At 36.7% G+C, this 16,309-nt stretch overlaps 1 protein-coding gene and 1 non-coding gene across 2 annotated transcripts in view; both read right to left on the bottom strand.

Annotated features, from left to right (window-relative positions):
* BCAS3 (BCAS3 microtubule associated cell migration factor) overlaps window positions 1-16,309 on the bottom strand; it is a 662,199-nt gene that overhangs the window by 308,236 nt on the left and 337,654 nt on the right. Inside the window, exon 23 of the mRNA XM_049764542.1 lies at window positions 2,813-2,913. Within this exon, the coding sequence (XP_049620499.1) occupies window positions 2,813-2,913 (101 nt within the window). The remainder of the gene's footprint in view (window positions 1-2,812; window positions 2,914-16,309) is intronic.
* On the bottom strand, window positions 10,402-10,508 carry LOC126027212 (U6 spliceosomal RNA). The gene has a single exon (XR_007502226.1). It is a non-coding gene; the product is annotated as a U6 spliceosomal RNA (small nuclear RNA).

The raw sequence follows: 16,309 nt of genomic DNA, 5'->3' as shown, positions 1-16,309 counted from the left end.
TCCTAGGAGCAACATAATGACCAAGACCACCAACTATAGAAGATGGATTAAAACGACACTGAAGAAAAATAACTGCTAGAACCACAAAGAAAGACCATCATAAGCTCTATTCCTTGAGCTGCACAGTCACCAAAATCTCTAGATACAGAGGTCTGATTTTATCATCCAAGACGAAGCAGAAGTCTTCTATACACCATGAAAGCACCAAGGGGAGAGTCTATAGTTAATCCCATGACAGTATACTTCAGGGGTGGAGAAACCCTGTATCTCCTAGGCCAAGGGAATTCCCTCTACAATATCCCCAATAGTTACTGTGCCATGCAGGGGAAAAAGAAAAAAAAAAGCACAAAACAATCATTTTTCCACAGATTTATTTAGCAATTAATCTATTTTTTTGACGTCTCTATTTTGGTGTAAAGATTGAAGTTGATGTCTCCATTTTATTTTATTTTATCTTATCTTTCTCTTTCATTTTGCACTCCAGCATGATTTGATTTCAGAACTGAGACTATTGTGTGGTTCTTGTCTTTATTGCTGTAGTGCTCACTGGATATTTAATTTGATATTTCTTTCTGTATTGTTGTGGTGTTTCAATTACCTTTTTCACATCCTCTCTCAAACTGAGGTTGAAAGCCTCTTGAAGGACTCCGCCCATTTTCAGCATATTTGACTTCTTTTTCCTTCTTCTTATTTTGTGCCCCAATCTATTGCTTTTCTTTCCTTCAAACAAAACCACATAACTCGATTTATCTAGTTCCGCCTCTTAAATAGAGGGGGAAACAAGGGAGAGTACCAGGACCAAACAGATATATGATCACTAATAGTAAGCTAGACAAAGAGGGGACCACCTACTCTAGCTGCCCGGGGGGTGATGGTGGGGTATATGGGTTGCAGAAATGGAACTGGGATGGGGGGAGGACATATTTGGTGATGGCTATTCCCCTGATTAAATGTTAATATGTACCTAAAATACTACTGTGAAAGATATGTAAGCCATTATGATAAAAAAAATTGTGTTTTAATCAGAAATGTTCTTTGACTTACATGTATTATTATATTATATTAATTATATTATATGTTATGTTATGTTACTATATTATGTTATGTTAGTTTACCTCAATATGTTAATCAATTTTGCCTCTTGAATAAATTCTCATACTAAAAAAGAAAAAAAAAGAAATGACTTCCTATGTGCCTTATTTTTTAATTTCCTGTGTGTTTTAGTTTAATTACTTAATATATTTCTTTACCTTGTGAAAAGGGTTCCAAAGTGAAGCCATACATTTCTAAGTGATGTAGGGCAAAAATATCATGATTTTGAAATAATGCTCCTGTTCTACTAATCATAATGGTGGTGGTGAGGCATCAGTCAGATTTAGGACAATAATTTCTGGATTAAAGAGTTGTATTTGGCAAAGTAAATTAGGCCACAGATAAAGCATTCTGTACAATAGGCTGGAAACCTCCAGTGTCACAGAGCCGAAAGGTAAACAGATGCCTATGTCATTTCACCCAGGAGGAGGCCACATGTTCCCATTACCTCTCTGTAGTGCACAGGACAAACATATTGTACACACTGTCACACTGACAGAACACATTATCCTTTATGCTGGCTGAAAAGTTGAAATGAAGGACAGTGGTTTCTTTGCCAGCATCTGTATTTGTTAGCTTTCAACCTTATGGTGGTATCCTCTAAGAAAAGAGGGACCTTGATGAGGTTGAAACAGAAGCATTAACCCTCCTTCGTGGGAATTCCTATGAGCATTTTCACGTGCAATGGAATGCAAGCTACCTAGAAGACTATGTAGCTCAAATTTCTCAATTCCCTTTAGCATTGCTGGCTGACCTCCTAGTGGAGGCAACAAAAATGCCCAGGCCCCCGCCGAGGCACCTGTCTGATGAAAACCCTCTGGATTGGTAATCTGAGACAGGTCATTCACTTCCCCAAATGATGTCAGACTTGAGGCAGACATAACAGCATTTGTAATGAAGTCATTTGTAATCTCATCATTTTGAAATCTGCCCAAGTATCTTTTATTTCAAAGCCAGTGAGATGAAGACAGCTTCACCCAGCAAGGGGAGGAAGGGTCAGCTGATGCTGTTAAGGACTGGTGTAAGAACACTGGAGGCTTCACTGCTTGAGTTTAGGGGTTGTAAAACTTAATTGCACATTCAAGACACATGAAGTGTAGAAAACACAAGTGTACTACTCAGAGTACATATACAATCTTTACAAAATGTTAGGACTTAAAAACATATCATAAAAAATCTTGAATAGCTTTACTCTTTGGACAGCTCAATACTGAAATTTTTAACCCAAATAATGTAATTAAAATCCAAAATCAAAAAGAGCTCAAAGGTCTAGAGAACAAGCATCACATGTTGGAGGACTAAATTCCCAATTTAGGACGATATAGTTTCCCAAGAACTAAGCTAAGAATAAATCTCACTGCTGTAAGATTAAAAAAGCATCACTGTGTGAGACACAAAACTAAAATAAGAAATTTAAATCCAATATCCTAAAAGGGTAGAAATGAATTGTTTGAAAGACATACGTATTTTCTGTCCTCTCTCTGCAATGTAAAGCACACATTTGTGTCTATAATTATATATAAATTATATGCTTATTCATCTCTGTAAAAGAATTCTGATTAATTTTCATGTGAAAAGAAAACTAATTCTCAGCAATTCTCCAAAGAGTCCCCAATATTGTCCAATTTCCTATAAGAGAAGTAATTTTTAAACTAAAAGTTAAAAACAGACAATTTCTTTTTTCTCTCACTTTAGTAGGTAAAAGAATTCAGAGTTTTACCTGAGAAAGCCATTCTTCATCTTCTTGCCCACTGTGGTCAGAACCTAAACTATCATAGGACCCATGTCGAGTAATGGGCCCAGGACTTCCAGGTGGAGCCACTATAAGAAAGAAAATGTATTTCTTCAATTTAAATCCAAGTAATAGAAATATGAATATGTATATAAGCATCCTGAATATTTATAATCGTATAATAAAATGACAATACACAAATACAATTTGACTAATTAAACAGGAAAAACTAAATTTCTCAGGAATAAGACCTCTGTTAAGAGTACATTTCTAGGGGCTGGAGCAGTGGCACTAAGAGGTAAAGCATCTGCCTTGCAAGTGCTAGCATATGACAGACCACAGTTCAATCCCCCAGCATCTCATATGGTACCCCAAGCCAGGAGCTATTTCTGAGCACAGGGCCAGGAGTAACCCCTGCACGTCAACAGGTGTGGCCCAAAAACAAACAAATAAAAAAAGAGTACCCTTTTAGGGGCCAAGAAATAGCACAGCCATAGGGCATTTGCCTTGCATGCAATTGACCCAGGACGGAACTTGGTTTGATCCCCAGGATCCCATATGAGCCCCTAAGCCAGGAATGATTTCTGAGCATATACAGGAGTAACACCTGAGTGTCACCGGGTGTGGCCCAAAAACCAAAAAGAAAAAAAAAAGTACATTTTTTTAATATGTCTGGCCACAGCATTGACACAGAGCTAGGAGTTTGCCTTACACGCTAATGACCTAGGACAGACCGCAGTTCCATCTCTTGGCATCCCATATGGTCACCTGAGCCAGGAGCGATTTCTCAATGTATAGCAAGGAGTAACCCCCTGGACACCACTGGGTGTGGCCCAAAAATAAAAACAAAATGCACTGGACACTTCACACTTCACACTACCACACTAGTGTGGCAGTAACTTTGTATACCCAAAGCATAAACATTAAAACTACTGCAACCATGTTATTTAATAACAATAAAAAATTTAAAAATAAAAAATGAGTTTACAGGGGGCCAGAGAGATAGCATGGAGGTAGGGCATTTGCCTTGCATTCAGAAGGATGGTGGTTCGAATCCCAGCATCCTATATGGTCCCCCGAGCCTGCCAGGAGCGATTTCTGAGTGTAGAGCCAGGAGTGATCCCTGAGCACTGCCAGGTGTGACCCAAAAACCAAAAAATAAATAAATAAATAAATAAATAAATAAATAAATAAGAGTTTACAGAAATTTTGTTATGATATATTTCACTCTAAAAGAAATAAACAACTATATCTAAACACAAGCTCATCAGGGTAATGACAATTTCATTACAAAGGAACTAATACATTTTCTGCTCTTCAAAATTTAAAATATTTCAATCCCCTACAATTAACAACAAAAAAATAAGTAAAATGTTAGAGTCCAGAAAGACAGCTCAATGGGCTGGAATGATTGCCTGCATGAAAGAGATCCATCGATTAGATTCCCAGTACCACATAGTACCCTGTATTATAGCATACTACTCCTGGAATAATACAACTGAGTATAGCCCACTCCTCCATCCCAAATAAAATAAAATAAAATAAATAACCGAAACATTTATAATTTCTTAAAGAATTTTAAAAACAAATCCTAAATAATAAAAATAAAAATAAAATTTCCCATTCCTTCCTTTTGTTGTTGTTATTATTGCAGCGCCAGGGATTAAACCAGTAACCTCACCAATAGCACCGAAAAGACTGGTGCTCATCTCATGCTTGCAAGGTAGATGGTTTTACTGCTAAACCATCCTTTGCTTCTAAGATAACAGGATTCTTTATAGAAATTTATTTATAGGGGCTGGTGAGGTGGCACTAGAGGTAGAGCTTCTGCCTTGCAAGCGCTAGCCAAGGAAGGACAGTGGTTCAATCCCCCGGCGTCCCATATGGTTCCCCCAAGCCAGGGGCAATTTCTGAGCACTTAGACAGGAGTAACCCCTGAGCATCAAATGGGTGTGGCCCAAAAATATTTATTTATAAATAACATATATTTATAAGTGATGTGGGGGCAGTGGACACTTGCCTTGCAAGTGTGAGCCCAGGTTTAATTCCTAGTATTACAAATGCAAATAAAACATATCTATTTTGGGCCCGGAGAGATAGCACAGTGGCGTTTGCCTTGCAAGCAGCCGATCCATGACCAAAGGTGGTTGGTTCAAATCCCGGTGTCCCATATGGTCCCTCGTGCCTGCCAGGAGCTATTTCTGAGCAGACAGCCAGGAGTAACTCCTGAGCACCACTGGGTGTGGCCCAAAAACCAAAACAAAACAAAACAAAACAAAAAAAATATCTATTTGATAGTAGCACAGAAAGGAAAAGCTTAATTCATATTAACTTAAGAAATTCATTTAGTTACTAAAATATCATTTACCAAAAGTTTATTTTATTGAATATTTCCATAATTTTCCTGATTTTTAGGTAATATGATACAGAAGTAAAATTTTAAAAGCCTATTTTCTTTTTTTTTTCTTTTTTTTTTTTTTTTTTTTGGTTTTTGGGCCACACCAGGTGACGCTCAGGGGTTACTCCTGGCTATGCGCTCAGAAGTCGCTCCTGGCTTGGGGGATTGAACCGCGGTCCATTCTAGGCTAGCGCAGGCAAGGCAGGCACCTTACCTCTTGCGCCACCGCCCAGCCCCTTAAAAGCCTATTTTCATATTCAAAAGAAGAACTTATATTTTTGTGAAACAAATAAATTGATTAAAAATACTGTCCTATTTCCATTGTATATTTGCTTGGTTTTATTATAAAATATACTTTCCTTCTTAAAGCAAGTTTAGATTTGCAGAGTAGAAAGATAGAGGTCTTCTCTCTGCTTCACATACCATTTAAATACTGAAAAAACTTAAGCAAGAAGGCATGAGGGAAAACAAAGAGGAAAGTGAAGAAAAAATGAAACATGTTCAAAATGGATAAAAATAATTTTATAATTTTCCTTGCTTGAAACTATAATCAATGACTGATAAAGCCATCATCTCTGCTCACTTACAGAATAGGGTGCAAGGAAGAAGTAAAATACAGAAACATCTATAAAGTGAAGTAGACAGAACAGAATAGTAGAATCAGGGGCCAGAGTGGTGGTGTAAGGGGTAAGGCATCTGCCTTGGCTGCAACAGCCTAGGATAGACTGCGGTTCAATCCTCCCAGCATCCCATGTGGTCCCCCAAGCCAGGAGCGATTTCTGAGCACATAGCCAGGAGTAAAACAAAACAAAACAAAACAAAACAAAAAACCCAGAATAGTAAAATCTAGGGAGAAATTGTAACATACTTACAAAAAGCTATATTAACTTGCCAGAAAAAAAGAAATAGACCCACATATGTCACTTTCTTACTAGAGATAGGAAACAATACTAGATTGGCCATATTTAAAATGCTCTTCAAAACACAGTTGTACAACTGACAGGTACAATTGAGCACTGAAATTAGAACATCAAATATACGGCCATTTTGAATGGCATCATGACAAAATCAATGCCATGTAAATATCTAATATTCCAACACCTTGGCCATAATTATGATGCATTCTTGAAAAACTAGTGAGTAAATTTATGTTTGCAATATGCTGAGCTGATATTTTGGGGGGCCAAAACAATGTACAGTGGGTAAGGCAATTACCTTGTACATGGCTGACCTGGATTTAATCCCTGCCCATATGGTCCCTGAACCCTACTGGGAGTGATCTCTGAGCATAAAGCCAGAATCCCTGAGCACTGCAATGTGACCCAGGAGCCAAAATAAGTTTCTATTAAATTTTAATACAGCACAAATAAAGATGATACCTCAAACTTCTAACCTTTAAATACTAGTGAAGGCGGTAACTGAGGATAAAGTGTGCTATGCAAAGGAGATAAAGGTAGAGAAGTGAGGAACTAAAAACACATCTAAGACTACCTGGGAGAAATTTTTACGAAGGAAATATCAAGTTCAAAGATTTCTGAAATGGGAAGATGTCAAGAAACTAGTGATATGAAGAGGATAGTAGTCAGGCAGTGGGCTGGTTGAGAAGAGGAAATAATTTAGTAAGGCAAAGGGGTAGATAGAGCTGGTTGTGTTTGAATAGAGGCCAATTCCAGTAGTACTCCACAGCCCCAGGCAATACTATGCTCAGGCCACCAATGCCAAGCACCAGGTGGTGCCTGGGAGACACCAGCGTCCCACAAGGAGGTGTGGGGGTGAGGAGAGGCACATGTGCAGGGCATCAAATCCTGAACTTTACACATCAAGCATGTGCTCCCCCCACTATGAACAATTTCTCAGTCCTATTGGAAGGAGTTATTTTTCTTTTTTTTTGGTTCTTGCTCATTCAATAAAGTCATCTGATGAAAGGATATTCAATGTTCTAAACAGAACTGAGAAAGTACATCTAATGTAACAGTGTTTAATTGCTGTATATAAAATATATAAATTTTATACATATAAAAGCTTGAATAGAAGACTGAGTAACTTAATTAGACTAGTTATAATATAACACCATTTGAGTTAAAAATAATTCAAAGTCAGGACTTGTACAGGGAGCAGTATGGTAAATAAAAAAAAAGGGACCTTACACCCTGAACATTGACATAACGACCTGGCACAGACCTCAGAAGAAAGGGCATTCCCCTGAACCAGGGAAGCCATCCACAAAACATCCAGGCTGGTCTATAGCATCACCTGGAAGCAATCCTCTACCAAGGAAGACTCTACACTGCTCAGACATTGTCCTGCTCAAAAGAGACTTCCATTAACACTGAGAAGACTTAACAACAACAACGATTTGCTTACAGGACAGGGCTCCCTGCATTGCCCTTTGATTGTAAGGTGAAACCAGAGGACGCTCCACATCCTGACTTCAATGTTGGATATACAGATTCCAGGATCTTAAATACAGAAGCTTGATACCAACAACAGAGACTGTGTGAAAAATATGTGTGTTGGCACTACAGACAATGTCTTGGATTGGACGATCTAGCTTGCCTGGAGCCTAGAGTTGGTCTTGTGCCAGGAACCTTCAGGGGTCGGGTCTTTTTGTATTTAGGCCAAGGTTATTTCTTTCCATGTCCCTCATATTTTGGTGGGCCTATGCAAACAACAATTGCCACTCTAACACCATTTTTGCTGTGCTCCTTTGACTCTAATCCTTAAAAAGAACCCAGTTAAGATTTGAGGTCAACTTAAGCTAATATGCATGAATATGGAAATGTAAAAAAAAATGCTATGCCTGTAATGTTTAAGGAGTTATGTAAGTTTTATGGCTTTAGATTGCCTTGTGTGCTGTTAAGAAATATTATAGTGTGTTACAATCTTAATGTTCTTTGGATGAAATTTCAAAGTTGGGATATCAGCAAGGGGACTTCTGAGAATTATGTTATGTATTGTCCTTCCACTGTAACTTTACCTTGTCCTCTTTCTTTGCATCCTTGTTCTCATAATTACAAATAAAAAATTAAAAAAAAATAACATTTTATATAAAATAAAAATATAAAATTATATTTATAAAAAAAAAGATTAATCATACAATAATCACTATTGAAGACAGATGATAGATGAAATATCATCATACTAGTCTTCAAATTCTGTGTTTGTTTGAAAATTCCCAGATTTAAACAATAAATAAAAATCTTCTGCCTGTGCCTATTTCAGTCAGAATTTTCCTGCTTCCTTAAACAAACAAACAAATAAACAAAAAGAGGGTAAAAATACCAAATATGTATTATGAAACATTAAACAAGGCTTCCAAAATAAAAATTGTAAGAAGTGTTTTAATACCTTACACACACACACACACACACACACACACACACACACACACACACACACACACACACTTTCAAATGAAGAATGCTAAGCATTCAGATGATTTGTTTTAAAATACAAAAAGTCTGACAGAATAACACTTTCAACATGAAATATTTATCCCTCTCCCTGGCTTTTTTTAACAGTAAAAATCCCCCTCTCTTTTTATGTTAATATCTTTATTTAAACAAATATGATTGTAGCTGGTTTTCAGTCATATAAAGAACACCCCCTTCATCAGTGCAACATTCCTACCACCAATGTCCCAAATCTCCCTCCTCCCCACCCCACCCCCACTTGAACTCTAGACAGGCTTTCTACTTCCTTCATTCATTCACATTGGTAGGATAGTTCTCAGTGTATTTTTCTAGATATTTCTCTAACTGCACTCACCACTCTTTGTGGTGAGCTTTATGTCATAAATGGACCTTCCAGCCCTCCTCTCTTTGTCTCTGAGGATTATTGCAAAAATGTCTTTTATTATTCTTAAAACCCATAGATGAGGGAGACTATTCTGTGTCTATCTCTCTCCCTCTGACTTAATTCACTCAGCATAATAGATTCCATGTACATCCATGTATAGGAGAATTTCATGACTTCATCTCTCTTGACAGCTGCATAATATTCCATTATGTATATGTACTACCATTTCTTTAGACAATCATCTGTTGAAGGGCATCTTAGTTGTTTCCAGAGTCAGGCTATTGTAAATAGCGCTGCAATGAATATAGGTATGAAGAAGGGAATTTTTGTATTGTATTTTTGTGTTCCTAGGGGTATATCCCTAGAAGTGGTATGGCTGGATCATATGGGAGCTCAATTTTCAGGTTTTGGAGGAATCTCCATACCGCTTTCCATAAAGGTTGGACTAGACGGCATTCCCACCAGCAGTGAATAAGAGTTCCTTTCTCTCCACATACCACCTGCACTGCTTGTTCTCATTCTTTGTGATGTGCGCCAATCTCTGTGGCAAAATTCCCCTCAAACCAGATAGGAGACTCATTCTCTACCTTGAGGAGATGTGATAACATAGATCAAAATAATCAAAAACCTAGATCCTGGGATGAAAAACTGAATATAAGTGTAAATATTTAAGAGCAAAGTTTCTAGACTCTACCTAATATAAGAAAAGGTATTCTGAGACTGGAGCAAACACACCATGAAGAGAAAGTAGAGAAAAAGAAGGTCCCAAGAAGCGAAGGAAAAACAGAAATTGTAGCTATCAACTGTGAACAGGCACATCTTCATTCTCCATTTTTGTATTTTTACTTATAATTCTAATTTTTAATTAATAAAACTGAAATAATAAAATATAGTTACAAAACTGTTCATGATTGAATTTGTCATACAACATCCAACACCTGTTCCTTTACCAGTGCACATTTTCCACCATCAGTCCCGTTTCTCTCTCTTCTCTCCCTCCCCCCTCTCCCACTCTTCTCTCTCTTTTTCTCTTCCTCCCTCCATCCCTCCCACTCCTCTTACTCTCTTCCCCTCCCTTCCCTTTGAGGCTGTGGTTTGCAATACTGTTAAGGAAGGGGTATCATGCATCTTCTTTTTTTTTTTTTTTTGGTTTTTGGTTTTTGGTTTTTGGGCCACACCCATTTGACGCTCAGGGGTTACTCCTGGCTATGCGCTCAGAAATCGCCCCTGGCTTGGGGAGACCATATGGGACTCCATCGAATTGTTGTCTGTCCTACGCTAGTGCTTGCAAGGCAGACACCTTACCTCTAGTGCCACCTTCCCAGCCCCAATGCATGCATCTTGTTTTACCTCTTTTCATCACCTTATTTATTTTTTTGTTTTAAATATGGAATGCTTCAAGAATTTGCATGTCATCCTTGTTCCGGGGCCATGCTAACCTTCTCTGTATTGTTCCAATTTTAGTATATGTGCTGCCGAAGCGAGCACTCATCACCTTATTTTTGTGTGGAATCTATGGAATCAGCACAGAAGCCCTATGCTATAAAGACACAGAGTATGAGTCTGTGACAATCTCTTTACCTGCCCCTCAGCTTAGGAAAGAACTCCATTTACCAGTTGTGTGGAAGAGAAAGATAGGGAAGAGCCAGACAAATAACCAGTTGTAAAAGAAATAAGGATTGATGCTACTGAGACCATGAAGCAATAGACAATAAATGATAATTTGGAGAAATGGGACAGATCAGCAGTGACAATGAGGGTAAAATGTCCCCAACTCCTAACATCTATAAACAAGCCATTGGGGTGGGCATGTTATAACTGACAGATTTTTTTTTTCACATTTGCAAAATGGAAAAAGCAAATTAGCTTCATCAAGAGCTTATTAAGTTATCAAGTTTTGGGAGATGCACGTGTATTTATATATATACACATATATACACCTTATAAACTTAAGTTCATACAAGCCTTTGCCTAAAAAGAAAAAAACATTTTGTCATATTTTACATTTACCAGCAACTTTTAGATGACTAATAAACTTGAGACAACAAAAGAATATAGGACATAGAAGTAAATCTCTTGCTCTGTTTTAGTCCCATCTTTAGTACAGAATTTTAAACAAGACTATCCATCTAAATAAAAAGGACACACTGTCAATTTACTTTAGAGAAGACAACTTCAAAAGTACTGCCTCAACACACAGGCATTTGTTAAGTATAGATCAACAAGCAAAAGCAGCAGGAGTGGATCATTATGAGGTAACTGTGAGCCAGACTTTGTTTATATTGTGTTCTCAGGAAAGCCAATCAATGTTTCTAGTAAGTAAATAAGAGTTTGAATAAATCCTGCATCTTTTGCTGTCTAACAGTGCTATATGAGTGCATGTATGTGTATTTATGTGTATATTTATCTATTAAGCGTTTCTATGCAAAGCAAACAAAAATATACTCCAATTCCAACCTTCACAAATTGTTAGTCCAAAAGCTTTCCATTTAAAATAACAATGTAAGTAAAATTATGAGCAGAAAGTTTAATTGGTCCACTGATATTGTTTTAAAAATCTGAATCTCACATAACAAAAACTGCATATTCTAAATGGAATACAACTCATAATATGACTTCTCACATCTACAAATAGCTTCCATGAATACTCATTTTGAATTTTTTGATGCATTCCACAATATAATAAAAGGCACTCATTTTTAAAAATCACTCTTTCTAACATACCACATTAATAAAAGGTGATAAAGTTTGGAGAGTAAAGTTTGGCAACACCCAGTGTGCTCCAGGTTCATTCCTAGCTTGTGCTTGTTAATCACACCTAGTGGTGCTCAGGGTACAGAGGAATATAACTCAGACCAGCCTATGCAAGGTAAGAACCTTAAGAACTGCAATATCTCTCCAGCTACAAAGTAAGGATTTAGATATTCTTAAGCTATAAGAATTAAGCTATTTAGATAAAAATGTTTAAATTAGAGTTGTAAACATTATATTAAAAGACATCCAAAGTAACACTAAGAAATCATTAAATACAGATTAGTAGAAAGGATAGACTAATACTCACAGGTTAGGATATATATAAGTAGATAATCAAAGTACTAATTATGGGTTATTAACTAGTCAGGAAGAAATTTAAACCTTTCGACATTCCTAGGTGCTTTACAACAAAAAGTAACAGTAAATTCCCAATGCTTTCTAAATTCAATGCTGAATTCAATACTGAATTCTAAATTCAGTAAATTCAAATGCTTTATCAATTATCTGAAAAGTAACATATAAATATTAGTATCCTACGTATATCTGGAATAAACCTGGTATTCTAGTTAAAGATATTCATATTGGGGACCGGAGAGATAGCATGGAGGTAAGGCGCTTGCCTTTCATGCAGAAGGTCATCGGTTCGAATCCTGGCATCCCATATGGTCCCCCGTGCCTGCCAGGAGCAATTTCTGAGCATGGAGCCAGGAATAACCCCTGAGCACTGCCGGGTGTGACCCAAAAACCACAAAAAAAAAAAAAAAAAGATACTCATATTGCTAATATATTTTTAAAAAAATGTATAAATCAGAGTAGGAAATGGCTTTTTTTTCTAGTAATTTGGCATGCCTTAGCTATTTGGGGGAAAGGGGCTTCCTTAGAATAAGGCTTACAATTCTGTATATAAGTATTTCTTAGGATGATTAAAAATAAAATAGATCATTACTTGCTCATAAACCATTTCCTTCTTAAAAACAGTAAAGATCATACCTGGTAGGGCTGAGATGGCCTGTAGAACCTAGGATCGAACCCAGGGCCTCACATATGCAAAGCATATGCCCTAACAGTTGAGCCATATTCCTGGCCCCAGCACATTTGCTTTTAAAGAGTGATGAAAGAATAAAAGATTTGACAATGCATATAAAAGTTAAAAGGCACACTGGGGTATAACTATCCTTTTTACATACATGATCACAAAGCATAATGCTGAACACTGAGCAATGGTTATTTATAGAATCAATGAAGGGAAAAATCTATTCATTCTGTTCTGTCCTTGTTCTATTCTGCCTCTACATTTCTTAAACTCCCAGTAATAAATTTTCATAGCCAGAGTTCTGGAAGCTTCAGAGGATGTAAGTAATGAGCTACAGGTTCTGTTGCTAGTGAACTCATGCTCCCCATCTTAAGAGATGTTTAAAAGTTGTTCTACTTCCTAAAATAATGCTCTATGCACTGTAAATAAGGAGAATCTACTTTCAACTAAGCAGGCAAATGATGATCCAAATGGTATTGACTTGGTTATGTGAGCTAAAATATGTTCAGATGGTGCGTAGAAAGAAACGTAGCAGTGCCTTCAAAATGAAATATCTTAAAAAGATGAAGAAAGATTTTTGTTTGGTCAAATGAGTGTAAGCTGTGTTATCTGGCAGCTAAACTGTACGTGAGCTGGGCAGTCACACATTCTTCAATACTCTACTCTTTAATATTTTATTTAGAAGCAGACAGGGATTTTGTTTTCACCCTCTCCTTATGATAGAACCACACCAAAACAATAAAACCCCTCTGAACTAAAGTCATTGGTGAAGGCTGATAGGTGAGTAATGTTATGCCAGCAATATTCAGACCTTTAGGTTATTTAGGGGAACAACATTCCTTTTTTCTAGCAACAAAGAAATTTGTGAGTTAAATGACATCATGCTGCCTTGAATGAAACAGCTCAAGCTCAAAGTTCACCCAAAGGCCAACAGTGATAAACTCTCATCCAAGGACAAACTTCAATATATTTTTGGGACTTATTAAAAACAGCATTTATATGGCAGCCATACAATAAGAGAGGGCTCTTTACCGAATTCTGTTTCTGATCAGAAAGCACTCAGGATCTGAAGTATAAATTCTGCTAGAGAATGTAGTTTCTCAATACAGAAATGTAAATTTGCTTTTTGAAAAGAAAGGCTCAAAAAGACATGTAATCCAAAAGTAAAAAAGATTTAAGGCATTCTCCTAATAAGCAAGCAATTCAAAAGAAGTATAACGGCTAACAAACATGTGAAAGGTTGTAATCAGGGATCTAAAAATTGAAACAAGTTATGCCTTCATACAATCAAACTCTAAAATTAAATCTTGCCTGGCTTTTTGAAATAACCTTTGAAAAAGGGATGAGGTCAGGGGTGAGAAAGAAAGTATAAGAGTTTAGGCACTGGCCAACTCTAGCTGTGTATCAAACTCTAGTTCAATCCCCAACACCACATATGGTTCTCCATACACCACCAAGTATGATCCCTGAGCACAGAGCTAGGAATAAGCCCTGAGCACTACCAAGTGTGGCCCCAACTCCTCCACAAACCCAAAAAGGGATCAGATCTTGCAATAGCTAATTTACTTTACAAAATTCTTATTGGGGGAACTACCCTATTTCTATTAAAGTCTAAAAAGAAGCTTTAATTAACAGATGTTTAATAATTGATTAATAAGTGCTACAATTTGTGTGTATAGCATACAAAGTATAGTTAACAACATCATATGCTACTGGATAGTCTGCTATTAGAAGAAGCCTTCTTTTGTACCACTGGAACAACAGTTGAAGTGTTACAATACATAAAAGAGTACAAGCTTCACCTACTTTATATATTAAACAGATCAATGATCTTCCCTGCACCCTGAGCCTGCAGTACATAGATGTTCTCTAATTAATTATTAAAAGTTTTCTAACAGTCAGCCATTGTACCTCTCTGGTTTCACTTTCCTTTTATTCCACATTCCCAGAAGAACAGTCACAGGCAATATATAATAAGAAAAATGGCATATACTTATTGCATCTGAGATAAGAGATTTCACTAAATAACTGAGGACACTGGGTCCCCTCCCATCTTGCTCCTCTCTTTTATTCTCCCTACCCCCAAAGTACCATACAATAGTTCCACAGAAAACATAAACCAAGGGTTTTCATTTGTTTTAACTGCTATAATAATGGCCATTTTACATATAGTATCGTGACAAGCTGTTCCTGAAGCCGTCTAGAAGGGTTCACAATTTAGTTTTACTTCTTTTTTTTTTTTTTTTTTTTTTTTTTTTTTTTGTTTTTGGGTCACACCTGGCAGTGCTCAGGGGTTATTCCTGGCTCCAGGCTCAGAAATTGCTCCTGGCAGGCACAGGGGACCATATGGGGCGCCGGGATTCGAACCGATGACCTCCTGCATGAAAGGCAAACGCCTTACCTCCATGCTATCTCTCCGGCCCCTAGTTTTACTTCTTAATATATCCTTAAATATCGTGAAAGTAAGAGAAGTAATTAAATAATAGCTTCGTGCTATTGGCAACATCAGCAACTATACTAAAAATTTCAAATTGTCCCAATATACATCTGAGAACTGAATAAGCTCCAGCTATTCCTTCAAAACGTTTGCAATTAATTAATATCAAGGTAGAATTTATCTTCCTGGAAAGATGTACACAACGTCTATGTAAATGCATATTAGGGAAACTAAATTCATAAGTAAAATTCCATTATATATGCAATTAAACTATTGCAGACTAGAATTACTTGAAAAGTAAACTCAGATTTAGGAAGATGGCTCTATGGCTGGAGTATTGAAATTGCATGTGGTAACCCTGTTTTGATCTCTGGTAAAACAGCACTGCCGAATGTGACCACATACACCAAAGTAAGACCACCCCCACTAATTTAAAGAATCAGGTTATTGTTATATGATTTATTAGTCCTTGATTAAAATTTATGGCATCAACTTAGTCTTACCATGAATTATATAATACACATAGACATATAAGTCTAAATAACAAAAACTAACTAAGGTAAACTATTCTTACCAAAGCTCTTCCTTACAAGAATGTAAGACATTAGTAATACCTGCTAGAGGACATAAAGAAATTATTCCTTAAATGTTAAATAATTTATAAATTATTCCTTAAATTAAACCAATTTAAAATTCATGCCTAGGGGACTAGACCAACAGCACAATGGAAAGGGTGTTTGCTTTGCATGCAGTCATCCTGGTTCAATTCCCTGACATCTCAATGATCCCGAGTCATTGAGCATTTGGTTCTGAGCACAAGAACCAAGTGCTAACAGGTGTGACTGAAAACTAAAATTAAAAAGTATGCCTATTAAAAAAGTTATGCCAATTAAAATTTGGACACACTAAAATTAATGTGGCAAATGCAATTGATCCAAAAGTCAAAAAAACAAGTAAGATATATCTATCTCAATGAATGACAGAAGCCTATGTATGAAACAAAGAATTGTTTTATAGCATATTATGGTGTAAATTTCCTCTGCCTACTGCTTTCTTAATTTAGTA

The sequence above is a fragment of the Suncus etruscus genome, chromosome 1 (genome assembly GCF_024139225.1).
Source record: "Suncus etruscus isolate mSunEtr1 chromosome 1, mSunEtr1.pri.cur, whole genome shotgun sequence".
NCBI classification, from domain to species: domain Eukaryota; kingdom Metazoa; phylum Chordata; class Mammalia; order Eulipotyphla; family Soricidae; genus Suncus; species Suncus etruscus.
The sequence above is the reverse complement of the archived record's forward strand: the minus strand, read 5'-3'. Positions and strand labels throughout refer to the sequence as shown.